We start from the raw sequence: 26,376 nt of genomic DNA on the forward strand, positions 1-26,376 counted from the left end.
TTGGGGGAGTCGTAAATAATGAAGTCTTCAGAGTCAAGGTGGACATAGGCTCCAACTGCAACACTGTGGCCAAAAGGGCTAAGTGATCCTTGGATATATAAACCGGGGAATATTGAGTAGGAGTAGAAATGTTATATTACCTCTGTGTTTGGCACTTGCATAGGTGCTGGAACTAGGGGAGCTGGGGGTGCAGGAGCACCCCAGGGCTTGAAGTGGTTTCCATTATATACAGGGTTTACAGTTTTGTTCAATGGTTTTCGGCATCCCTGTTGACCGAAATAGGAGCCGAAATTAAAAGTGGCCCAGATCTTTCGGTCTCAGGTTCGTCTCCTACCCGTATCTATCACCGGGGGCTTGTAATCTTTACATAAAACTCAAACCAATAAAGGTACAACAGAATTTATTAAGGCGGAGGGAGGGGGTGGCAAGAACTCCCAGGATAAACAAGATAAACAGATAATGATCAGGCAAATTACAAAATAAGGCAGGCTGTACCAGTAAGGGAACTGTGAATACAACCCAGTGATGGTCACAGTACCATTTCTGGCAGCTTGATTCACTGATGTCTGCTCCTTAGGGTAGCACAGCACAGCAGAACTGCTGGATCCCTCAGATGGAACCAGGGAACCTGGGACAGGATCAGACGAGTGCTTCTTCAGATAAGTTACGAAAACCCTCCCACTCCCTATGCTGCGTTGTTATGCGTGTGGTGAGTGAATCCTATACAGGTGGATCAGGTGTGTGTAGGTAAGTATGACAAGTAACCCTCGTGGGGTGAATGGCCTACCCTCAATTACCGAGTTTGTCTCAACCAGACACTACCACTCAGATGGGCTGCCCCGATCTGATCTGAATACTGCCTTATATAGACTTTTGATCACTAGGCAGATTAGGTGATTGACAGCTACTGTCATTTCCCGCCAAAACAGAAAAAACGCCAAACTACAGCTAGGAGGGGACAAGAAGGGCTTACAAGATGGATGCTCAGTTGTCCTTTAGAGGAATTCAAGATGGCCTTATGATTTTATCTCTACACCCCCACCATAAATTTTTTTCCAGCACCCTGGGCACTGGTGCGACTGCTACTGGGATACTGTGTCCAGTTCTGGTGTCCACAATTCAAGAAGGATGGTGAAAAATTGGAGAGGGCTCAGAGAAGAGCCATAAGAATGACTAAAGGGTTGAAAAACATATTTTATAGTAAAAGACGCAAGGAGGTCAATCTATTTAGCTTAATGTGAAGGTTAAGAGGTGACTTGATCAGTCTGTAAATCCTACAGGGGTAACAGAGTAGAGGGCTTTTTAATCTAGTAGACAAAAGGTCTAACAAGTCCAATGGCTAAAGGCTGAAGCTAGAAAAATTCAGAACTAGAAATAAAGTGTAAATTTTTAACGGTGAGAATAAATACCATTGGAACAACTTACCAAGGGTCTCCATCATTGATAATTTTTAAATCAATATTGGATTTTTTTTGAAGATATGTTTTAGTTCAAACATAGCTATTGGACATGAAGCAGGAATTAATTCAGGAAAGGCCTATGGACTTTGTTATGCAGGAGGTAAGACTACAAACGATCACAGTAGTCCCTTCTCCCCTTAAAATCTATTAATTTAATGTATGATTTTGTTGTTAATGAGCCTTTCTGCTGGAGGGTTGGAGCAAACTGATCACAAACCTCCAGGAACATCTGCTTCTGCATGCTAAAGTTCTGGATCCACTGCTGGCCATCCCAAGTCCGCATGACGATGTGATCCCAACAGTCTGTTCCTGTGGCCCTGCCCCAGAAGAACCAGTCTACATAGGAGGAATCTGTGGCTAAGGCAGAAATAGGCATGAGCTGCATCAACTAGTTTGGAGCTGGCGTGTCAGTATCCCCCTTAGAGAGGTGCCTTTGGCAGTTCAAAAACTGCCACCAGAAACATTCACCAGCATCTTGCAGATGCTCTGTCTGTGTACTGAAATAGAACGGAGAGCAGGAGATAGAGACATTCTACCAGGTCAGGCTCCATGTTGGCTCTGGCTGCAGGGAGTATGCAGACACAAAACGGTTCTGCTGGAGGTGTTCATGATTTAAAACTACACAGAACATTACTGGTCAACTCCCATGGGACAGGCAGACAAGTGCTCCCACAATCCACTATGGACAAAGGGTTAGGAACGACAGTACACGCCCACTGTAGTGGGAGTTCTGACTGTGGTCTGCAGAAGGGGGCCTCCAGATCAGCTGAGGCAGAAGCAATCCTCAACAGGCAATTTTTGCCTCCGCTCCCTAACTACCCTTCTTCCTAACAGTATGGCCCTATTTTCAATAAAACCTCCTGGAACTGTGGGTCTTTCCCATCAAGCCAGTGCCATTCCAGTAAACAAAGACATCTAGTCACTCTATATAAAAATAATTTTGGACAGAAAAAAAGGTCAACGTTACATTTTGCGGCTTAAAAATAACTATGGGTTCAGTTCAAATTGTAGGGGAAATGTTCTGGTCAATTTCCTATTTCATTCAAACCAATTTTCTAGGTTCACACCTGCCAAGGAAAGAGAAGGTAGAAGAAAGAGAGGGGAAAGAGAAGAAAATAGTTAAACAAACAAAACTGTTTTCAGAGAAAGAACAACTAGCCCAGAGCTGGTCATCATAACTTGTATTTTATAGTTTTGGTAGGTGCTCAGTTACTCTAGTAATCTATGCATATAAATGCTTAAATACATTCAAGAGATCTCTTCCTTCAGAAAAGTCTTTTAGATTACCAAATAGATTTCAAATCAGAGGCTTAATAAGATTTTTTTAGGTGATGGAATTATGCTCATGTAATATAATTATACTAACGTAATAAAAGAGGTATAAAAAGTGAAGAAATGGGTGAAGAACCTATTTCCCAAAATATGAGACTAGAGAACTTGCCCCTCCAAAGTGTTTTCTCCCCACTAGGGGTGTGAAAGTATTTCTCAATGAAAACAGAAAGCTCCTCAAAAGTGATTGCAATTTCAAAAAGATAAGAATTAATCACTTATATCACAATGTCTTTCCTTACTAGTTGACTTAGAACTGAGAAAAGGTACCAGACTGAAAACATATTTTTGCATAAACACAGAAACTAGGTACAACATGGACAGAGGTAGCACAAGCTTCAAACTATCCAATCAATATGGATTTATTTGAATCACCTCAATGGAGAAAGGAGTAGTTCATTCTCCATGAAAATTCTTTATGTGATTTCTTGAGCAGTGGAACATGTTCTGCTTTATGTGCAATTAGGCTCAGGTTCAAACCCCATTAGGTGGCCTTGTTGTTGAACATGCTAGCAAGAATGCCAGTTGTGATGGTGGTTCTTTTGTTGTAGTCTGAACATTTATCCACTATGAAGTGGTCTGAGATCACCAGTTTATTTCATATAGGTCAATGCTCTGCTATCAGATGATAAGACTTCTGAACATCATCAGCCTGGGCCAGATCCCATAACTAAATTCAGTGGGTGAAATCCTGACCTAATTCAAGTTAGTGCAAAACTCCCATTGATTTCGGCGTGGTCAGGATTTCACCCAGTGCATGTTTCTCTTTATTTAAAAATTTCCTCCAAGAGTTTAAAGTTTGCTTTGCCAATTTTTTTCCCTTAGGGTCTGATCCAACCTCCCACTGTAGTTAATGCATAGACTTTCATTGACTTCCATGAAGGTTGGATTGGGCCTTTTGCCGTTTTCACTATCCTGTACAGTTTTTCTGTTTTTATTTCATTTTCCCATTTCTTTCATTTGTTTCCTTTTTTCTTCACTTTTCTGTCTTTCCTCTCTCCATTTTTTCTCTCTTCTCTGTAAACCCTTTGCTGAAGGCAATGAGTTCAGCTACTTCCTAGCATAGTTTTTGTTTTGCTTAGCAAGCAACATTTCTATATTTTCATAAAGATACTTAATAAATAATAATAATAATAATAAACCCCTAAGCCATTGTGTAAGAACACAACATTGTCCCCCAAGAGTATCACGTTCTACACAAATTACTAATTTACCCACTATAGCTCCCAAGCGGCTACTATTTTAAAATAAAACCCTCTGCACATTTTTAAAGCTTCCTGAAGGTTACTCAGCAAGTGCTTGAATCCCATCTACCCCAGCACCACAGTCAGAGTGAGAGCTGAGCTGCAAAACCCAGCAGTCATGCTGGATCAGGGAAGTGAAAGGCAGGATTTTAGGTAGTTTCACTTCCTTGATTTTAGTCCTTGTAAGAGAGAGACAGGCGTCAAACTGTGGGGTTGGGGATTTAATGAGTAGTGGTAACATCAAATGCCAAACACTTGCTAAGGGCAGTTTTAGCTACAAAGACCCCGCTGTAACAAATAACATCTATTTCCCTCCTGAAATGAAATATGTAGGGTCAGGGTGACCAGATGTCCCGATTTATAGGAACAGTCCCAATATTCGGGGCTTTGTCTTATATAGTCTCCTATTATCCTCCACTCCCTGTCCTGATTTTTCACACTGGCTATCTGGTCACCCTATGTAGGGTCCAATTTTCTACTGCAGGAGACAAACTCCCACTGAAGTTAATTTGACTCAACAAATACTTGGCATTAACTCTAGAATGTCATTTTAAGTTTTGTTTATGTTGCCACCAAATCCATAGTTTGTTGAAGTTACTCAGGGCATTGGGTTGTTTCCCTGTTCCCTTTACATGAGATGTAACGGAAGTGTTATCAGGGAGAGAAAGAAACTAGATCCCTTGACAGTTATTATGCCTTATAATTATAATAAAAGTCACAAGGTTTGGGGGACTAATTAAAAAGAAAGGTTTATTAGTATTTCTAGCATCATGGGCAAAATAAAAAGGAAGAGTAAGATATATATACACTTAAACAGAAAAACTATTATGACATCTTTTCTGTAAATAAATGTTTCTTCATCCTTATTGAAACCTTTCTATACCAAGAAAAGTTATTAGACTAATAGTTTATCAGATCACATTAGAGCCCTCCTCTTCTAATGTGTTTGCACAGATGATTTGGAAATGCCATCAGTCACCCCTATTTTCCAGGGTGGTATCAGAGAGAAATGGTGCAACCTAAAGCTCCAGTCCAAGGCAGTCCAAGTCCTTCAAACCTGTGCCTGTCTTTCCAGGACTCCACTCTCCCTCAGCCTCCTAACACAGAAACAGAAAACATTGATCCTCCAAATGAAGGACATAATGTGAGTTTTCATTTTGTGGAATTATTCCCTCACTTATGTCACAGAGTTTAAGGCACCAGATCATTTAGTCTAACCTCCTGTATATCACAAGTCAGCAACACCACCCAGCACAAAACCCAAAGTCTCTCTCCATCTTCCCAATCAACTTACATTTCCCCAGGTTGAAGGGGGGGAGAGCAGCCAGGGTGCTATAGAGGATGCTAGGAGAGGGTTGATGGGGCTCAGGGTGCTATAGGGGATGCTGGGAGAGGGTTGATGGGGCTCAGGGTGCTATAGGGGATGTGGGCAGACGGTTAATGTGGTCAGGGCACTGCGGGGGATGCGGGCATTGGACAGATGGTGGTCAGGGTGCTGTGGGGGATGTGGGCAGAGGGCGGATGGGGTCAGGATGCCACAGGCGATGGGGACAGAGGGTAGATGGGGTCAGGATGCTGTGGGGGATGTGGGCCGAGGGTAGATGGGGCACCTCAGGAGATGTGGGCAGAGGGCAGATGGAGTCAGGGAGCTGCGGGGGATGTGGGCGGAGGGATCGGGGTCCTGCGGGACATGGGAGCAGAGGGATCGGGCGCTGCGGGGGATGGGGTAGAGGGCGAAGGGGTTTGGGCGCCGCGGGGGATGCGGGTAGAGGGCAGGAGTGGTCAGGGCGCTGGGCGGATGCCGAAGGCGGGAGCGGTGCCGAATGGGGAAGTGCCTGCGGAGGGTGGGGGACGGGGGCGGTGCCGAAGGGGGCAGTGCTCGTGGGGGGCGGGGAAAGTGCTAAGGGGGCGGTGCCGCAGGGGGCGGTGCCCGTGGGGGGGAGGGGGCAGTGCCGAAGTGGGCGGTGGCCCCAGTGCGCTCACAGGGGGCTGGTGCCGCCCGCTTCCTGCAGGGGGCGGTGTTGGGCCGAGCGCGTTACCAGGTAACCGGAGTAAACATCCCGCCGGGGCCGCCGCAGCCGCCGCCGCTCAGCCTGCCCGGCCCGGCGCCGCCATGGTCGGGGAGCTGCGGCCCGTGTACCGGGGGCGGTTCTTTGACAGGTTTCCCGAGCTGCCAACAGTGAGTCCCTCTGTGGCCCTCTCCCTGTGTCTGTCTGTGTCTTCGTGTCCCGCTTTCTCTGTCCGTGTGTCCCTCTGTGTCCATCTGTCTGCGTCCATGTGTCGGCCCGTGTGTGTCCCCCGAGTCCGTGTGTCCCTGTGTCTGTCTGTGTCTTCCTGTCTCCCTGCCTTTCTCCATCTGTCCGTCTGTGTCCGTGTGTCCCTCTGCCACTGGGCGCTCTCTGTGTGTCCGTCCTTCTGTCCCTGTCTGTCAGAGTAGCAGCCGTGTTAGTCTGTATCCGCAAAAAACAAAAGGAGGACTTGTGGCACCTTAGAGACTAACCAATTTATTTGAGCATAAGCTTTAGTGGGCTACAGCTCACTTCATCGGATGCATTCAGTGGAAAATACAGTGGGGAGATTTATATACACAGAGAACATGACACAATGGGTGTTACCATACACGCTGTAAGGAGAGTGATCAGGTAAGGTGAGCTATTACCAGCGGGGGGGGGGGGGGGATTTTGTAGTGATAATCAAGGTGGGCCATTTCCAGCAGTTGATAAGAACGTCTGAGGAGGGGGGGAGAAATAAACATGGGGAAATAGTTTTACTTTGTGTAATGACCCATCCACTCCCAGTCTTTATTCAAGCCTAAGTTAATTGTATCCAGTTTGCAAATTAATTCCAATTCAGCAGTCTCTCGTTGGAGTCTGTTTTTGAAGTTTTTTTGTTGAAGAATTGCCACTTTTAGGTCTGTAATCGAGTGACCAAAGAGATTGAAGTGTTCTCCGACTGGATTTTGAATGTTATAATTCTTGACGTCTGATTTGTGTCCATTTATTCTTTTACGTAGAGACTGTCCGGTTTGCCCAATGTACATGGCAGAGGGGCATTGCTGGCACACGATGGCATATATCACATTGGTGGATGTGCAGGTGAACGAGCCTCTGATAGTGTGGCTGATGTTATTAGGCTCTGTGATGGTGTCCCCTGAATAGATATGTGGGCACAGTTGGCAACGGGCTTTGTTGCAAGGATAGGTTCCTGGGTTAGTGGTTCTGTTGTGTGGTGTGTGGTTGCTGGTGAGTATTTGCTTCAGGTTGGGGGGCTGTCTGTAAGCAAGGACTGGCCTGTCTCCCAAGATCTATGAGAGTAATGGGTCGTCCTTCAGGATAAGTTGTAGATCCTTGATGATGCGTTGGAGAGGTTTTAGTTGGAGGCTGAAGGTGATGGCTAGTGGCGTTCTGTTATTTTCTTCGTTCGGCCTGTCCTGTAGTAGGTGACTTCTGTGTACTCGTCTGGCTCTGTCAATCTGTTTCTTCACTTCAAGAGGTGGGTATTGTAGCTGTAAGAATGCTTGATAGAGATCTTGTAGGTGTTTGTTTCTGTCTGAGGGGTTGGAGCAAATGCGGTTGTATCATAGAGCTTGGCTGTAGACAATGGATCGTGTGGTGTGGTCTGGATGAAAGCTGGAGGCATGTAGGTAGGAATAGCGGTCAGTAGGTTTCCGGTATAGGGTGGTAAGACCATCGCTTATTAGCACCATAGTGTCCAGGAAGTGGATCTCTTGTGTGGACTGGTCCAGGTTGAGGTTGCTGGTGGGATGTAAATTGTTGAAATCATGGTGGAATTCCTCAAGGGCTTCTTTTCCATGGGTCCAGATGATGAAGATGTCATCAATGTAGCTCAAGTAGAGTAGGGGCATTAGGGGACGAGAGCTGAGGAAGCGTTGTTCTAAGTCAGCCATAAAAATGTTGGCATACTGTGGGGCCATGCGGGTACCCATAGCAGTGCCGCTGATTTGAAGGTATACATTGTCCCCAAATGTGAAATAGTTATGGGTGAGGACAAAGTCAAAAAGTTCAGCCACCAACTTTGCCGTGACATTGTCGGGGTTACTGTTCCTGAAGGCTTGTAGTCCATCTTTGTGCGGAATGTTGGTGTAGAGGGCTTCTACATCCATAGTGGCCAGGATGGTGTTTTCAGGAAGATCACCGATGGATTGTAGTTTCCTCAGGAAGTCAGTGGTGTCTCGAAGATAGCTGGGAGTGCTGGTAGCGTAGGGCCTGAGGAGGGAGTCTATCTACATAGCCAGACAATCCTGCTGTCAGGGTGCCAATGCCTGAGATGATGGGGCGTCCAGGATTTCCAGGTTTATGGATCTTGGGTAGCAGATAGAATACCTCTGGTCGGGGTTCCAGGGATGTGTCTGTGTGGATTTGTTCTTGTGCTTTTTCAGGGAGTTTCTTGAGCAAATGGTGTAGTTTCTTTTGGTAACCCTCAATGGGATCAGAAGGTAATAGCTTGTAGAAAGTGGTGTTGGAGAGCTGCCTAGCAGCCTCTTGTTCATATTCCAACCTATTCTGTGTCTCCTTGTCCACCCCTTCTCCCGGTAGTTAATCTATAACCCTCCCCCCACTCTCCAGCACCCCGGGGTTTCTCAGGGTGACCCGGCGGGTGCTGCTCACTGCTGTCCCTCGAGCCAGAGCTCGGCTCAAATTTTGGGGACTCTGGGGTCTGTGAGGGGGACTCCTGGTGAGTGATAGTTCCTGGGGCAGAGAGGCTGGGTTTGTATATTCATTTTATTTCTGTCCCCCCCCCTTTATTAAAATAAGGTTTTGTCATAATGTCGCTAAGGCAGGACCAGGCAAAATTCCCTGCAAGGTTTAAAATGCTGATCCTGCTGGCCAGCCCCTACTGCTGATATGTGCTGTGGTCTCTGCATTATTTTTTGTTTTCATTATTTAGGCAGGAAAACTGATCCCAATTGGAGATACAGCTGCCAGTTGTCTGACTGAAGTTTTTCCGAGGGTGAGTGTACTAGTGTGTGTTGGGACAGTACATCACATCTCCTAGCAGAGACATTGAGACATAAATACAATAAACAAATTAAGTCTCTGCCCACTGTTTAGCTTGATTCTCCTCTCAGACGGTCTACACTAGGGGTTTTATGTAACAATTTCCTACTCTTGCTAAAACTGGCTCAGCTGGCCTGGCGTTAACAATATTGGCAGCCCTAGCACAGAGAAGGTTCTGCAGCCCCTGTTAATTTTAACACGGGTGTCATGTAGCCCAGCTCAGAGCTACAAATAAAAGATAGGAATAGTGACAGCCATAGTAGCTGCCACCATTGGTAGAACTGAACTGCTAGTAACAACAGGGGAAAATAATTTCAAGTGTGAATAAGGCCTCACTTATACCTGTTTTAAACCAGTGTAAATCAACTGATGTTACTTCTGATATATAGCAGCGTAACCAAGAGGAGAATCAGGCGTAAGAGATTTTTGTCCATCTCTTCTTTTCTTGAAATGCAAGAACTTAAATGATTTTCCATGTAGTTCAATAAATTGTGTCCCGAGACCAGCTGATGCCCTCACAAAACACTGTGCACATTTCTACTCTATAAAATCCACCATGTTTAAACACCTTTTCCATCCATGGTATAATGTGATTTGGTCTTGCCTGTGTGGACTAGGACCAAACTGTGTTATAAACAGGTTAGGGTACTGTGCTTTATTGCTTACAGAGATAAGATTACTCCTCTTGATGGAGATCATTCTTCCCTTTGAAAAAACTGTGCTTTTGGTTGATGATCCTGCAGGTGAAGAGGATGGTGGTGGGATGTACAGGAAAATACCATGGAACAGATTAGCTGACATACTCTTCTGATGACAAGCATGTCTCTAATGGGAGGAACAAGGAAAAAGCTAATAAGTCACTGTTTCCTGTAAAATTGTTTTTCCGTTGTCTTACAGCCTATAACACCACCTGTTGTGAGAAAGTTTCTCAATTCTACAAGTCCAGCTCCTGGTGCTGAAAGAATATTCTATGGCAGAGCAAACGATCCTGATATTGCAGTTCATTTGACACATGGCATTAGCTCCCAGTCTTCACTGAGTGTAAGAATCTGAATTTTTTGTGTGTTTAAAAATAGTCCCAAATAGCGTGTATTGATCTATAACTTGGTTCTGCCCAGCCATAACTGAGTGTATATAGCTGGTGTATGAGAGGGTACACATTCCTAATGACAAATGCTCTAAACATCCTCTCAGCTGCTAACATATATCTATGACCAACACCTCAATCCCCATATAAAGAATAGAGACAAGTCTCTCACTCAGCGGCACAATCTACCCACCCATACCTTTCAGTTGTTCAACCCTCTTGCTCCCTCCAAACCCCCCTACAATTAATATTATTGTTATCTATGTATTTATTATTTGCTTAGCCTTAAGGGGATGCTAAGTGTGCTATGCTGTGACTTTTCAGTATTACAGTGGGTTGTCTGAATTCTGAAGTTAATCAAAGGAATTTTAATTGTGAAATAAATAGAAAGACATTTAAAAACTAGAAATTTTTATTGAATTACATTTTACAGTAGCAAGCTTCATTATTCATTCCAATTTCTAGTTCTTTAACACACCCTCCCCCCGCACAATATTTTTACTACTTTCTCCCTGACTGGTTTCAGAGATAAAATATTGATCATGTTAGTGAACTGACTTAATACCTCAGAACAGCACTCACTGTTCAGGAGCACTGTCAAATTAGCTAATTTTCTTTTCTTGCTTTTGGTCTTTGCTAACTAAAAGTGATACTTTTGATATCCTATTGTATTCAAGGTGTACACATAATTTCAGAAATAATATTTGTGATATTACATTTTAGAAACTAAGGGCAAAATTCTGTGAATTTTGCAAATGAACAAGTGAAAGAACACGCATGTAAAAATAGAATTCTGTATCAAAAAATCTATCTAACCTGTAGCTTGGCATTAATTGCTGATGCTAAGTGTCAGTAAGTGTACAAGTAGGTCAGTGTACTAGTGTTTTATAGTATATTTGGTGAAAGTAATGCCATTAAAGCACTCCTACTATTAAATCTTTGCCGAGAAGTGGGCAGAGACAACTATTTTTTTATTCTGAATTAGAGAGATTTTGCTGTGTCTCTGCCACTCATACTATGTGCGATTCCTTCAGGCTGGCTTCTTGACAAATCCACCTCGAAAAACTCGGTTTCAACAAAAATTTGAAGAAAGAAAAGAAGCTCTGTATTTAAGAAATCGCCAAGCGCCCCTGGGGAGGTCACATGATCAGACTTCAATGTTACCTAAAAGCATGGATGTGACTACCACCACTTTTGGAACAACAATCATCAGAGGTAACACACTTCGTGTTAAAATGTATTGTTGTTGAATACATGGTAATTTATCATTTAACATGGGATTCAGGAAGTTACATAAATAATAAGCATTATTATTTAAAACAATTCCTGTTTAGAATAGAAAAGAAATACTAATCACAACTGCTAATTACAAAAAAGAGCATATAAGTAATAAAAATGTATTAACTAAAATACTCAAACATCAAGAAAACACAGGAAGGATTTCTGTCCCCCCCTAAACTTGCTGATTTTCTGAGATTGGTGCAGATTTCAGGGGATCCACTAGAGGCCAGGGTTGATCATACAGAGGAGTGGTTCTTAAACTTTTCTTTTGTGGACCACTTGAAAATTGCTGAGGGTCTCGGTGGACCACTTAATGATCTTTCCAAATGTTGTTTGTACCGTTAGCTAACTACTGTAAAGCGCTTTGGATAAAAGCACTATATAAAAAAAAAACATAATAATAAACTTTTTTTGTTGTACAAATAAAATCACACACCTCATATTTTAATATCAGGAGTCTTACCTTTCTAATGCGATGGATGTGCTCTCTCTCCCACCGCCGCAGCAGCCTCCAAGCTGGGGCTGGTAAGGAGGGGAGGTCTCTCCCTCTCTCCCCCGCCGCACCAGCCCCTGAGCTGGGGCTAGGAAGGAGGGGGGTCTCTCCCCTGCTACAACAGCCACAGAGCTGACGCTAGGAAGGAGGGCTGTCTCTCTCCATCAGCCGCAGCCCTGGAGCTGAGGAAAGTCACCTCTTTCTCTGGCCGCCGCAGTCCTGCACGTCCCAAATTCCCCCCACCCGCTCTTCTCACCCCACTGCCCCCTTCCTCCTATTCCCCGCAAGGCCACCACGTCACCTTACATGTGCATCTTCGCCAGGGTCCAGCCACCTAACTAGTGGAGCCACACCTGTGCGGCTCCACTAATTAGGTGGGTGGCCCTTCATTCTCTCATGTGCGACTGCCCAGGCACGCACCATAGAGGGAATTATCTGAATGGAGCTCGCGGACCACCGGTAGTCCGCAGACCACAGTTTGAGAACCTCTGATATAGAGGCCTAGGACCTTGAAGTCCCATCTCAGCCCCCTGCAGCTCTCCCCCATCCCATTTCATCATGGCTGTGTTCATGGAAAGCTGCCTGACTAAAACTTAGATAGTAAATATTATATTGCCAAAGTATTAAGTGGTATCTTCCAGTAAGATACTGTTAAAATAAGACTTTTCCTGCATATTGAATTTTTAAGAAAGATTTTATTACCATATTGATTAGTATTTGTTCACTTTGCAGATACACCTGGTGGAGAGGTTATAAATCCACCAAAAACCTTTGAGGAAGTGGATAATGAAGCAAAAGAAGGACATGAATTGTATGTTGTGACACACAATGATTACAATGTAGGTGAGTAAGATCAAGGGCTGGTGATCAGTAATACAAAAAGTCTAAATATGTATAAAGCTAGTTATAGCTTTTTGATGCTTTACAGTACATAACATACTGTATTTATTCATTCAGATATAAATTAATATGAAGCAAAAAAGTTACAGTACTTTTAAAAAATCATTTTTTTGGAAGGGGATTCTATCATGTAAATACTAATATAATGTACAAATAAGACAACAAAATAGATTTGTAAAACTGTAGCTTCTTTAATTTTGAATGATAAAGAGCAAGTATTAGAGCTTAGAAAAGGAGATTAGGAGTCAGGACATCTGGGTTCTCTTCTCAATTCTGTGATTTATGCTCTGAGCTTCAATATACCTGTGTATAAAGAAGGTAGAATAAATAAATGTTTTGTATTCCACTGGCATCCACATATTCGTATATGCTGGCCAAACATATAAGAAGGCACAAGCACTGCCACAAAGAGCTTGCTGTCTAAGAAGATAAGTGACATATGTAGGGAGGTGGAGCGAGATAAAAGTGCAAAGCAAGATTCTCTATTTCCTTTAAGACACATATGCACCTCCCATATTCTGGCTCCAGCCAGGGGCCAGCTTTAAACTGTGCTGGTTTGTAATGGGACTCTGTTTACCCCTATGTTGGAGGTTGTGATGGGGATAGCAGAGAGCCATTCTAGTACCACTTTGCTGCTGGAAGTATTCACTGAGATCTGTTTCCATCCCCTTTACAACCTCTCTACACCACCAGAGCAGCATAAAAAGTCAACAGCACAAGAGAGAATCTGTCCCATTCAGATGGAATGTATACACTTTTAAAAACAATAAATTTCAACTATCCCCATCAATGATGACAGATTATATAGAACTTGTATGCTGTAATGCAGCCAGATGAAACTTTTAATGTAAAACAAGCAGTGGAAAATGTTTTCCTGAAAGTGTCAAATGAGGTTCTTTCAAAAGCAGATTGCAGAGAGGTGCAATAAACCAGATGAAATCAGAATTTCAAAGATTTTTTTTTCTTTCTTCATAGAATTGCAGGAGGTAAAGTATTTATTCCAGTATATTTTCCCAGTGAATGTATTTCACACAGAGTAACGGAAAACATTTGTTTCCACAGGGGAAGCAATAAACAGGAAATATGAGCCATCAACATTCAACAAATATCATGTTTATGGAAAAGAAACACCTCACTTTAATGATGGACGAAATGTATCCAAATCTTTACGCTGGCTTTACAATCTCCAATTGTAAGTTACAATGGATAGTAATAGATTGTGGGCCTGATTTGCCAAGCCAGGCCTTTATGATTGAATGTAGTTTTACATCTGCAATGAATCACACCCAAAATTCCTTTATTTTTTTCCTGGAAATTCATTATAGCTAAGAAATTGTGCCTACCCGTATATCGGCTTCTACTCTTTTGTGGAGGGGACGGTTCTGTGACCCTAGTGTCTTCTCCAACTAGTATGATGAGTAGTAGAGGATGCTGAGCAGCTATGCTCTTGTTTTGTAGCCTGCGGAGAAAGATTTTCATTTAGGTGCACAAATAACTGATTTATGCCAGTGTGAGATTTTGGAAGGGCAAATGAGACATGTTACGGATGCTCCTGCTGCTCTCCTATTTGCAAATTAATTCTAAATGTTAATATATTTTAAAAGTTGGGGAAAAGCACTATGAAAATATACATTAAAATTAGGTTTCTAAATACAAACCAAATAAATCTTTGTTTTCAAAACAGGAAGCTTGTAGGTTGGAGTGCTTTCTTATTTCTTATTTCTGTTTCCTTCAAATTATAATGACATCATTTAGCAACCATATCTGACAATTATTTTCCAATTTTGTAGAAAGAAAGCAGCAAAAATAGTGTCCAAAAGAAGTGATGATTTCAAGGAAAAATTTCAGCCTCAGCTTGGAAAAGTCCTTGATCCGTAAGTGAAGAGATATTTTCCAAGGATGTAATTATCCAGACCCTGTGCAAGGCCCTCAGCATTCTCAAGCCCTATATTGTCCCATTGTGGGGCTAGGGAAAACTGGTGGTGTGGCTGGGCATGGGTGCCACTGACCCCCATATGCTGGAGAGGGGGGCTTTTCACCAGCCCTAAAGAAACCGGTATGGAGAGGAGTTATTGGTGGAGGACCTAGGATAGGGCTAAAAGATTTGCATTTATAGGAATGCAGCTTTTATTTCATCCATTAGGCTTTAATAATGGTCGCTGGGGGGCTGCATTACAGCCTTGCCGTCTGTTGATAGGTTGGGAGCTGGAGTCCATCCCTCCCCAAATCCCAAAATTCTCCACAAAAAGCCAGGTTAATTGGGATTTGAACATGGGAGGAAGAGGAGAGAAGAGTGAATTTCACTTTAAATGATCAATGATTTTTCACTGAATTGAAAAAGTAAATAGGTGTCCGTAACTGCAAAAAGCACTCTCTCTTTTTTCTGTATAGAATATATACAATATTAATCTAAGAAGGCCTAAATCCATCTCGTTTGGAGCACATTTGAACAATGCTGTACAGAAATTTACCATCCCTCTTTTTAAGGGACTTTTAAGAAATTTAGGCCCTGATTCAGGCCCTAATTTGAGAAAATAAGGCCCTGAAACATTCACTTAACTTTAAACATAGGCTTTCGTGTTTTGCTGAATTGGGGCCTAAATGTGTATCTTAAAAATAAATGTATTGCAGATTAGTGTGTGCCACTTCCTATGTGTGGTGGTGTCTGACATGTCTGGCTTCTGCAGCCTTGCCTGAGCTTTCAAAGTTTGAGGGAACTGGCATTCCTAGTCTGTAGAGAGAGGGATGGGAAGGTGAGTTAACTGTTAGTACCTCCACTGACACTAGTTTTGATTATATGTTTGCATCACCAATATTCCCATTTTCCCTCCATAGAAAACCCAGCTGATTGTCTGCATGGGAAAAGGTTGTGTGGCCAGGCAATGGAGGAGTTGAGGGCAAATTGTTTAGCAGCATGTTCTCCTCTAGCAGGAATTAAAATCCACTGAGTTGGTGGTGCTTCAAGCACCACCAACTACCCTTAAACTCTCCAAGCCCCATTGTAGGGGTTACAGAATGGATCGCTTGAACATTCAGCTAATGGCAGCATGGCCGGAGCCAGCTGTGTTGTTATTTCTGGAGGAGCCTGAAAAACTCTCCATGCAGCTGCCTGGGATTTTGCAGGGTTGGCACCAGGAATTCTCAGTCTCCACTTGTTTTTGTAGACCCTCCTCTTATCCTATCCACATCCCATCAGTAATGCAGAAAAGGTGAGAGAGTGAGAATGCAGCCAAATAGCTACACATCAAAAACCTTGGGGCTGTTGATTATTGTGCTCCTGTGTGTGGAAGGGGAACATAGGTGCCTTTCTTGTTTATGATGGAGATTTGTGGTTCATATAGTAAATATATAGCTATTAAACTAAGAGTTAAAGAAGAATATTGATTTGTTTTTACATTTTGAAGGAATATGTTGAAGCAGCTATTTATGTTAAATAATCCTAAACAAATAAATATTTAGTATCATCAATAAATGTTGGCTTTAGTTAATAAAATAGGGTCAAATTTTCCAGATGGATGTTGCTTTGGCTTCTGTTGTTGTAGGCACAGAACTGCAAAAATCAGAAAACTTTCAAAAATCTTATCTGTCACGTGATGAATATCCTTTCTCTAGTTTATAACTGTTTAATTGTAGGTGTTATTTTGACTAGAGATCAGATTCACCATAGATATAAAGTGTTATTTGACAGATACACTAAAAAGAGACTTTACACTTGCATTTCTTTTGTCCGATAAATAGAAAAATAACTTGTTTGGGTCACAAGATTTTTTCCCTCAGAAAATATAAACATCGAATTCAAAGACATTAGAAGTCTGCTATACAGTATTTTTGACAGTTGGTATTTTACACTAAAACAGGGTTTGTAAAAGAAAGGAATCATCAGTAGTGGCAGCTTTGATTCATGTAAAAAAGTACCAGTGAACAAGTTTCAGGGGAAGTCTGCTGAATGGAGCTTTCTTTATTCTTTGATTATAGTATGGGTAGAGAGATGATAGATTAATTTTTCACAATTAGAATGTAGCATGCATTTTGGTCAGTAATAACACACTTAACTAGCACACTTCTTCTCATTGACAGCATAGCAGAAACTATGAACGTTCCACCAGACCATACATTTGGAATGTTTCTTCGTCCTGATGAGTTTGGTAAATATACTAGTGGCCTGTTTAAAATCTTATTTAGTTAGTAGGATTATTTTGAAGTGATGACTACAAGCTCTGTAATGCAGTGATTTTCTAAGTGCTTTTACACAGTTAAAAAACTACCTTGAGAAAGGCCTAGCTTAGTGACGCTACATTTTAGAAAGAGATTTCAGGTATTAATGAAAAAGGCCCTAGAGTCAGAAGTGAATCCTTAGATTTGAGATGGATGCTACTTAAATAAACAATAATAGTCTCAGAAAGCATGCATACCTCACTGTGAACAAAAGGGAAGGAGAAAGGAAACCAGTAAAACAGAAGGTATGACTAAATGACAAGCTTCAAAAGGTTGCTCAACACAAATAGACATCCTTCAGAAAATGGAAATCCAGCCCAAGTGAAACCAACAAAAAGGAGCATGAGCTACAACTTATATGTAAGAAGGAAATTAGGAGGATTTGACAAGCAAATAGCTGAATGCGTTAAAACAAACATCAAAACATTCTTTAAATGTTCCAGAAATAGGCAGCTAGCAAAAGAATTGGTGGTTCTTCTTCGAGTGCGTGTTCATGTCCATTCCACATTAGGTGTGCATGCGCTGTGTGCACAAGCGTCAGAAACTTTTTCCCTTAGCGGCTCCCGTCGGGCCGGTGGGGCCCCCCGAGTGGCGCTACTGCGCCGTGCATATATACCCCCGCCAGCCCGACCCCCTCCAGTTCCTTCTTACCATCCGTAGCCGCGTTGGAACAACCTCTCTCACTCTCTTTCTCTCTCATAGAAGAGCAGTCCGTTAGCCTTCAGAGTAGCTGTTATCAGTTAGTTAACATAACTTTATTGTGGACGCTAAAGTGAATAGGTGCTTGCAGGCTTCCAGCACCCGCCCCGGGCTGTGGGGCATGCCACAGGCCCACGGCTTCAAGGCTTGCACCACGTGCTGCAAACGTATGCTAGTTAGTGACCCCCACGACTCGTGTCTATGTTGCCTGGGGGACGGACATCAAACTGAACGGTGTAGGATTTGCAAGGCGTTTAAGCCAAGAACAGGAAAGAGAGACTTTCGTATAAAGCAGCTGTTGATGGAGGCCGCATTGCAGCCACTGGGCCCGGAGCGCCTGATGCCGGCTCTGGCTTCCTCAGTGCGTAGTGCCCGGAGCGATCAAGAGACCTGGCACCGGCTAAGCACCGTAAACTGTCGGCCCCAGAGCGCCAGACTAGGCCCCAGCACCGCTTGTCCTCCCCGGTGCAGCCCCCAGCACAGCTGAAAGGAAGGCGCGGTCATTCCCTGCACAGGAGGCCGGCGCCTCCCAAGGCTCCGAGTGCCGATAAGAGCGGGAAGGCCACGGTACCAGCGCTGACACCAGTGGTCCCGGCAGCACAAGCCCCACTGAGCCCAGACCTAAGTGAGCTCAGTGGGGACGATGGGCTCGAGGGCATAACAGATCAGCCCTCCACGCCTGGCACCTTTGAGGCTGCAAAGGACCTCATCAGACTGTCGGCGGCGAGCCCCCTCCTGTATGGCCTTGCCTCGGGTGCCGTCGAGGGGAAGCCGGCAATAGTGTGCCGCTCGAGGACACCGTCCTGGCACCGCTCCCGGAGTTGGTCCTGGTCGAGCTCCGACTCCGCGGACTCACAGTTGCCAGCAGCCCAGAAGGAGATCGTGGCACCGGGAGTGGGTCGGCGCGAGGAAGCACAGGAAAGGGCACTCAGTTCTCCGGCACCACCCAGAGACCAGCACTGGGAGGAGTTGAGACGGCCCTTGCCAGAGGACTCCCACAGATGGTCCTGGTCCAGGGAACGCCGGCACCGGTCCCGGTCCAGATCCCGGTCCCGGGGATACCTGTACTGCTCCCACTCCCGCTCAGCCAGGAGCTGCTCGTCCTCCCGCCGGCGCAGATCATTGGCACCGCCGTGGCCTTCGCGATCAGCGTCGCCACAGTCCAGCACTGACTCCAGCCGCTATAGCTACCCGCACCGGGGCCCGGACAACAGGGACCCTCAGGTGGGTTGGCAACCCCAATGGTGGCCGCCAGGCCATTGGCCCTTCTGGATCCCCTGGGACTATCAGGAGCACCAAAGGGCCCCATCCAGGGCAAGTTACTCGGTGCAGCGGTCCTGGTCCCCGCACAGATGCCAGACAGTGCCAGAGGCTACAGTATCCAGGCCTCCAGCATCCCCCCAGGATAAACCGGAGAGACTGGCACCGAGTCCGGTGCCGTCCCATGGACTCCCACCCTGGCCCGAGCCAGAGGCCCCTCCCACAGGAGAAGGGGACCAGGAGGACCAGCCAGAGGGGTCAAGCAGCAGCTAACCTCCTCGTCATCCCCGGATGAGACGATGGCGGGTACAGAGGTGTCTGGCCCTCCACCAATAGACCATAGAGCCCACCAAGAGTTGCTGCACAGGGTAGCCCAGAAATTGGGGTTGCAGGCCGAGGAGACGGTTGAGCAGGAGGACCACATGGTGGACATTTTGAGCCCCAAAGGTCCATCCAGAATAGCGCTCCCACTTATTAAGACCATTCAGTTCAACTATAAGACCATATGGCAGACCCTGGCCTCCAGCACTCAAACGGCCAAAGGAGTGGAGCATAAATACTTTGCCCCATCTAAGGGCTATGAGTTCCTGATCTGCCACCTGAGTCCATGCTCCCTAGTGGTCTCAGTGCTAAACGAAAGGGAGCGCCATGGACAGCAGGCCCCAGCCCCTAAGGCCAAGGAGGCGAAACACCTGGACCTTTTTGGCAGAAAGGTGTACTCATCTGGGGACCTTCAGTTGAGGATTGCGAACCAGCAGGCCATCCTCAACAGGCACAATTTCAACTCCTGGGCGGCGGTGGGGAAGTTTGACAACCTCCTGCAAGGTTCCCATCAGGAGTTCACAGCCCTGGTGGATGAGGGCAAGGCAGTAGCCAAGACCTCTCTCCAAGCCTCCCTGGATCTGGCAGACCCAGCGGCTAGAACAATCGCGTCAGGGGTGCTCATGAGGCGCTCAGCGTTGCTCCAGGAGTCAGGCCTGCTGCCCAATGTCCAGAATATACTCCAGAACCTCCCCTTCGAAGGGTCCAGGCTCTTCTCGGACCAGACAGACATGAGGCTGCACAGCCTCAAGGACTCGCGAGCTACACTTAAGTCACTGGGTATGCACACCCTGGCGACCCAGAGGAAGCCCTTTAAGCCCCAGCCTCCCCCTCAATACCAGTACTAGCCTCGCCATAGGCATGAACCTTACTGTAGGTGAGGCAGGGATAACAGGCGACAGCGTAACAACAATAGTAACAATAATGCGCCGGGCCAGAACCAAGACCAGCACAAACCCCAGCCAGGCACTAAGCTAGGCTTTTATGCTCGAGGACAGCGTACCAGACCAGTCACTGGATCCATCCCTTTGTTTCCTGAACCGCCTGTCCCGTTTCTCCCGTGCGTGGTCCACCATTATGTCAGACCGCTGGGTCCTACGCAAGGTGCAAAACGGGTACTCGCTGCATTTCCCACCCCCCTCCCACTCCCATTCCCTGTCCCTCTTCAGGGACCCCTCTCACGAGCATCTCCTAGAGAAGGAAGTCCGCTCGCTGCTAGAGGCGGGGGGGCGGTAGAGGTGGTGCCACACAGCCTAAGGGGGAAGGGGTTCTACTCCCGGTAATTCCTCATCCCCAAGGCCAGAGGGGGCCTTCGCCCCATCCTAGACCTGCGTGGGCTCAACAAGTTCCTGGTCAAGACCCAGTTCCGCATGGTCTCTCTGGGCACCTGGTGGGCCGATCCGAGGCGGAAGTGTGGGGCCATGTAGAGGTGGCCCTGAGATTGTTCTACAAGCTGGGACTCCTGGTCAACGTCCCCAAGTCCACTCTCGCCCATGCAGAAAGTGGAATTCATAGGGGCGGTCCTGGACGCGGTACAGGCCAGGGAAAACCTTCCAGTATCCCTTTTCTGGGCGATCCAGCAAGCGGTGGCCTCCCTGTGCCAGTTTCCAACGACAACAGCCAGGTGCTGCCTGTGGCTGCTGGGCCACATGGCAGCATGCACGCACGTGGTCAGGCATGCCAGACTGAGACTCAGGACTCTGCAGGCATGGCTCGCTCAGGTGTACCACCGAGGCAGGGACCCCCTGGACTTGGTCATGGCAGCCCCAAGGGACGTGCTGGACTCCCTGCTGTGGTGGCAGTCCCAGCCTGTGGTTTGCGAAGGCATCCCCTTTGCTGCCCCACAACTGGACCTGACGCTGGTGACGGACGCGTCAGACCATGGATGGCAGGCTCACCTGGGGGACCTCATGACGCAGGGGTTGTGGTCCGGAGCAGAGCGGTCGCTCCATATGAATGTGAAGGAGCTCGGGACAGTTTGTCTTACCTGCCAGACCTTTCATGCCACTCTGAGAGGTCACAGCGTGACAGTTCTGACAGACAACACTACTGCCATGTTTTAGATAAACAAACAGCGTGGGGCTCATTCCTCGCCACTCTGTCGCGAGGCTCTCTTCCTCTGGGAACTTTGCATAGCCCACGCAATTCACCTCGAGGCGTCCTATCTCCCGGGGATACGAAACGAGCTGGTGGACTCCCTCAGCAGGTCGTACCGCATGCACGAGTGGACGCTCAGGGCGGACGTCGTGCTTTCGCTCTTCCACAGGTGGGGGTTTCCCTGGGTAGACCTGTTTGCCACCACGGCCAACACCCAGTGCCCGCGGTTCTGCTCGTTCCAGGGCCGCAGCCCGGGCTCACTTGCAGACGCGTTTGCGATCCCGTGGAGAGGGGGCTTGATGTATGCCTTCCCCCCTCTCTCCTTCGTGCACAAGGTCCTACTCAAGGTGTGCAGGGACAGGGCAGCGGTGATCCTCATCGCCCCAGCCTGGGCCTGCCAGCACTGGTACACATCGCTCCCAGAATTGTCGGTGGAGGCACCAGTAGTCCTGCCCCTACAACAGGACCTCATTATGCAGGATAGTGGGCGGCTTCTCCCCCCTGACCTACAGTCACTGCACCTGACGGCGTGGAGGCTCTGTAGCTAAACGCCCTGGAAAGCCAGTGCTCCCTTCCCGTGCAGCAGATTCTGCTTGGCAGTAGAAAGCCTTCTACCAGGGCGACCTATATGGCCAAGTGGAAAAGGTTCTCGTGTTGGTGTGAACCCCAACAGGTGCAGCTGTGCCAGGCCCTGGTGCAGGCCATCTTGGAGTACCTCCTGCACCTCAAGCAGCAAGGGCTAGCCCCGTCCTCACTCAGAGTACACCTGTTGGCCATCTCCGTCTTCCATCCGGGGTTCTTGGGGGGCCCAGTGTTTTCCCACCCAATGGTGGGATGGTTCCTTAAAGGGTTAGAGAGGGTGTTTCCGTACTCCCGCCCCCCAGTCCCTCCATGGAACCTTAACCTGGTCCTCTCTAAACTCATGGGACCCCCTTTCGAGCCCCTTGCTTCCTGTTCTCTCTTTCCTGGAGGGTGGCATTTCTGGTTGCCATTACCTCGGCCAGAAGGGTGTCTGAACTGAGGGCCCTCACCTCTGAGCCACTGTATACAGTATTTCACAAGGACAAGGTGCAGCTCTGGCCGCACCCCAAGTTCCTCCCTAAGTTGGTCTCCCAATTCCATTTGGGCCAGGACATTTGTCTGCCAGTGTTCTTCCCGAAACCCCATACAGACCCAAGTCACCTTGCACGCCCTCCATGTGCGTCGAGCGCTGGCGTTCTATCTGGAGCGCACCAAGCCCTTTCGCAAATCCGCATGGCTGTTTGTGGCTGTAGCCGAGAGGATGAAAGGCCTCCCAGTGTCGGCGCAGCGGATTTCGTCTTGGATTACAAGCTGCATCCGAGCGTGCTATGAGCTCGCAGGTGTTCCAGCCCTGGCAGTCACGGCCCACTCGACCAGGGCGCAAGCGACTTCCATGGCGTTGCTGGCACAGGTCCCGATCCAGGAGATCTGCAGAGCAGCCACCTGGTCCTCGGTGCACACCTTCACGACCCACTATGCGGTCAGCCAGCAGGCCAGAGAGGACGTGGCTGTTGGCAGAGCAGTCCTCTGAGCAGTTGTTCCATGGCTTCTACCCTCCTCCAGAGGTAAGCTTGTGATTCACCTAATGTGGAATGGACGTGAACAAGCACTTGAAGAAGAAAAAACGGTTACTTACTTTCTCGTAACTGTTGTTCTTCGAGATGCGTTGTTCACATCCATTCCACCATCCACCCTCCTACCCCTCTGTCGGAGTCGCAGGCAAGAAAGAACTGGAGGGGGTCGGGCCGGCGAGGGTATATATGCACGGTGCAGTGGCGCCACTCGGGGTGCCCCGCCAGCCCGACGGGAGCCACTAAGGGAAAAAGTTTCCGGCACTAGTGCACGCGGCGCACACACACCTAATGTGGAATGGACATGAACAGCACATCTCGAAGAACAACTGTTATGAGAATGTAAATAACCGTTTTATCCTTTGGATCATCCATGGAGCAATTAAGGAAGCAACTAAGAAAAATAAGACATTACTTAAAAGTAATGGATTTCTGTTCATCAGTCTCCACCCCAGAAGATGTAGGGAAGATTCCTACCTTGGACCTGCTTTTTTTCTGGTAATAAATATGAGGTATTATTAGTATTTGAGGGGTCAAAGGAAGAGGTGCTGGATGAGACAGGTAAATTGAAAAGCAACAAGCCCCAGATGGTATACATTTAAGAATGCTGAAGAAAATAAAGAATGAGTTTCTAAACTGCTAGCAAAAATATGCACTCTCATTAAAAGCAGCTATTCTGCTGGAGAAGTGGAGGTTAGCAAATGTCATATTGTAATTTAAAGGGGTGCTAAAGATTATTCAACAGCTTACAGACCTATAAGCTTTACTTCTGTACCTGGTAATTGGTTGAAAATGATAATTTTATGCAGCTTCTGCAAAGGAAAATTGTGCCTCACTAATGTATTAGAATTCTTTGAACATGTTAATAAAACAGTGAAAAAAAGGAGAACTGATTAACATAATTTATTTGGATTTTCAAAAGGCCTTTGGCAAAGTCCCTCAAAAGAGTATACTAAAGAAACTAAGTTGTCATGGTGTGAGGGGCAAGGTATTGTCATGGATCAGAAAATGGCTAAGAGAGAGAAAACAATTTTTGTCATGGCAAAAAGTTAACAGCAAGGTGCTTCAAAATTCCATACTAAAACTGGTGTTGTTTTAATATATTTATTAAAGATCTGGAAAAGGGGGGGGAAGCATTGAGGTGGCAACATTTTCAAACAACATACAATTATTTAGAATAGTCAAGGACAGAGAATATTGGCCCCAGTTTTGCAAACACTTAATCACAAGCTTAACTTTACTACCTTGAGTAGTCCACTGAAGTCAAGTGCATAAGTGTTTGTAGTGTGTTTGTATTGTAAGGAACTTCAGAGGGACCTAAACAAGCTAAGTTACAGGGCAATACCATGGCCAATGAAATTCAGTCTTGGCAAATGGAAAGTAATGGATATTTGGAGGGATAATTTGAACAACTCATACATTATGGATTCTAAATTTCTTTATCAACTTAGGAAAATGACTTGAGTATCACTGTGGACAGCTCATTGAAGACCTGTGCTCCATGTTCAGCAGTGGTCAAGAAAGCAAACAAATTCTAGGATGCCTAAGGAATGGGATGGAGAATAATACAGAAAATATTATGATGCAATTATAAAAATTAATGGTACATCCTCATCTGGAATACTGTGTTCAATTTTCCTTAGTTCTTAAAAATATTTTTGCCTCTTTGGAACAGAATGGGCTAGAGATAGGGCATCCATAGTACAAGTCCCTTGACACTGGCAATTTGTGTTCCCCATTTGTGCAACTTCTCCTGAATCTATTAACTTAACTTTCTATTAACTCTCATCTCTTTTTTAGGAGGTTTTTGGAGGTTCTAGATAGAGTTGTGAGAGTCTAGCTCAGGAATATACAAACCTTTTCATGGCATGGACCACATGTAAATAAGGAGAGCATCTTGAGGGCCAGCTGTCTTCCCATTTGCAATTAGATGGGTCAAACAGAGTTGTGGGTGCTCAGCAACGCTGAAAATCAGGCCCTTGGAGTCTCAAGTTGAGCATACATCAGAAGAGGCCCCCAAAATTAGAATCCATTTTTGAAAAATTTAGCTTACTGTAAATGTGTAACTTAACAGGAGTTTATTTATTTTGTAGGAGTTGGTGATCTTCTTCACAATAAGGTTCCGAGTGAGTTCCTCCGTGGTAAAGACAGAGAGAGAGCTGTCTTCACTGCAATTCGACAGAATTTGAAGAAAGCTAACTACCACAATTTTGGCACATTACTAGAAGCATTCAGGCATTATGACAAGGTCAGTGTTCTGAGAGAATACAAATTTACATACACATAATTTGTGTGCATAATGTGTGTGTGTGATACATATTAACTTTCCAAGGTTATGGATATGTCCATGAGTGTATATAGAATAGTAATGAAAATCAAATATAAGTTGAAAATATGATAGGACAACATGAGAGACAAACCTTTCTACTATGTACTCTATACGCAAGGGTGTGGCATGGTTTGTAGGTTTTATTGCAGAAGTGTTGTTTGCAACTCTAAAGTTGAGGTTGCATTCTGAAACGGGATTAAAATAGAGCATACATTTCTGTTTTTCTGTACTTGTAGGTGATCTTTCTGTATATGAAAGATGAAGCTTTCATATACAGAAAGATGAAGCTTTCATATTAGTTTTATGCCCTTTGAATTTTCTGTGTAATTTTTTTTGTTTCTTTTCAGACGTTTTTAATAGAATCTGTTTGAAATTGGCTCTGGCTGTAATTTATCTGGGGAAATCTCACTTTTTTGTTGTTATATATCTTTAAAATAATATTATATAACACACAAACATACTATAAAGCTGAATTTTCAGTAAATCTTATACAATGGGTAGTTAAAATAATTTTTGAGGATCAACAATTTTTGTCATTATTCATCATAAAGAAAAACTTCAGGCAACTAACATAAAATCTTATGCATTGGCAAAATTGTCTCTATTTTTAACATAATATCTTCTACATAGGACACATCTCTGGCAACAGCTACACTTTTCTGGCAGATTTTATTCTACAATGGAGAAGGTTTTATATGCAGCTGCTCACATAATATTTCACATGCAGCTGAGGACATAAAGATTTTATATACAGAAAATCTAAAAAGGATGATAATAATTCCTATATCACTTTTTGTCAGTAGATTTCAAAGCACTTTACAAATGAGGTAAGGATCATTATTCCTATTTCAAAGTTGGAGAAACAGAGGCACAGAGCAGCAAAGTGACTTGCCAAGGTGTTGCAGCAGGCCAGTGGTAGCGCCAGGAATAAAACCTAGGTCTCCTACTTCTCAGTCCAGTGCTGTATTCACTGGAAAACATTGCCTCCACTTCACCAGCATCAGCTATGCTTCTACCAACACCCAAGCACTCCCAAGCAAAGTACCTAACC

The 26,376-nt window shown here is 45.4% G+C and overlaps 1 protein-coding gene across 1 annotated transcript in view; it reads left to right on the forward strand.

Moving 5' to 3' along the window:
- The first annotated feature begins 6,098 nt into the window (after nucleotides 1-6,098).
- EFHB (EF-hand domain family member B) overlaps nucleotides 6,099-26,376 on the forward strand; it is a 42,510-nt gene continuing 22,232 nt past the window's right edge. The window contains exons 1-9 of the mRNA XM_074945674.1: nucleotides 6,099-6,212; nucleotides 8,942-9,004; nucleotides 9,949-10,092; nucleotides 11,173-11,353; nucleotides 12,645-12,755; nucleotides 13,875-14,004; nucleotides 14,603-14,686; nucleotides 16,890-16,957; nucleotides 25,090-25,244. Of these exons, the coding sequence (XP_074801775.1) occupies nucleotides 6,147-6,212; nucleotides 8,942-9,004; nucleotides 9,949-10,092; nucleotides 11,173-11,353; nucleotides 12,645-12,755; nucleotides 13,875-14,004; nucleotides 14,603-14,686; nucleotides 16,890-16,957; nucleotides 25,090-25,244 (1,002 nt within the window). The 5' untranslated portion in view covers nucleotides 6,099-6,146. The remainder of the gene's footprint in view (nucleotides 6,213-8,941; nucleotides 9,005-9,948; nucleotides 10,093-11,172; nucleotides 11,354-12,644; nucleotides 12,756-13,874; nucleotides 14,005-14,602; nucleotides 14,687-16,889; nucleotides 16,958-25,089; nucleotides 25,245-26,376) is intronic.

Source organism: Natator depressus, chromosome 2, assembly GCF_965152275.1.
Source record: "Natator depressus isolate rNatDep1 chromosome 2, rNatDep2.hap1, whole genome shotgun sequence".
Classification (NCBI taxonomy): domain Eukaryota; kingdom Metazoa; phylum Chordata; order Testudines; family Cheloniidae; genus Natator; species Natator depressus.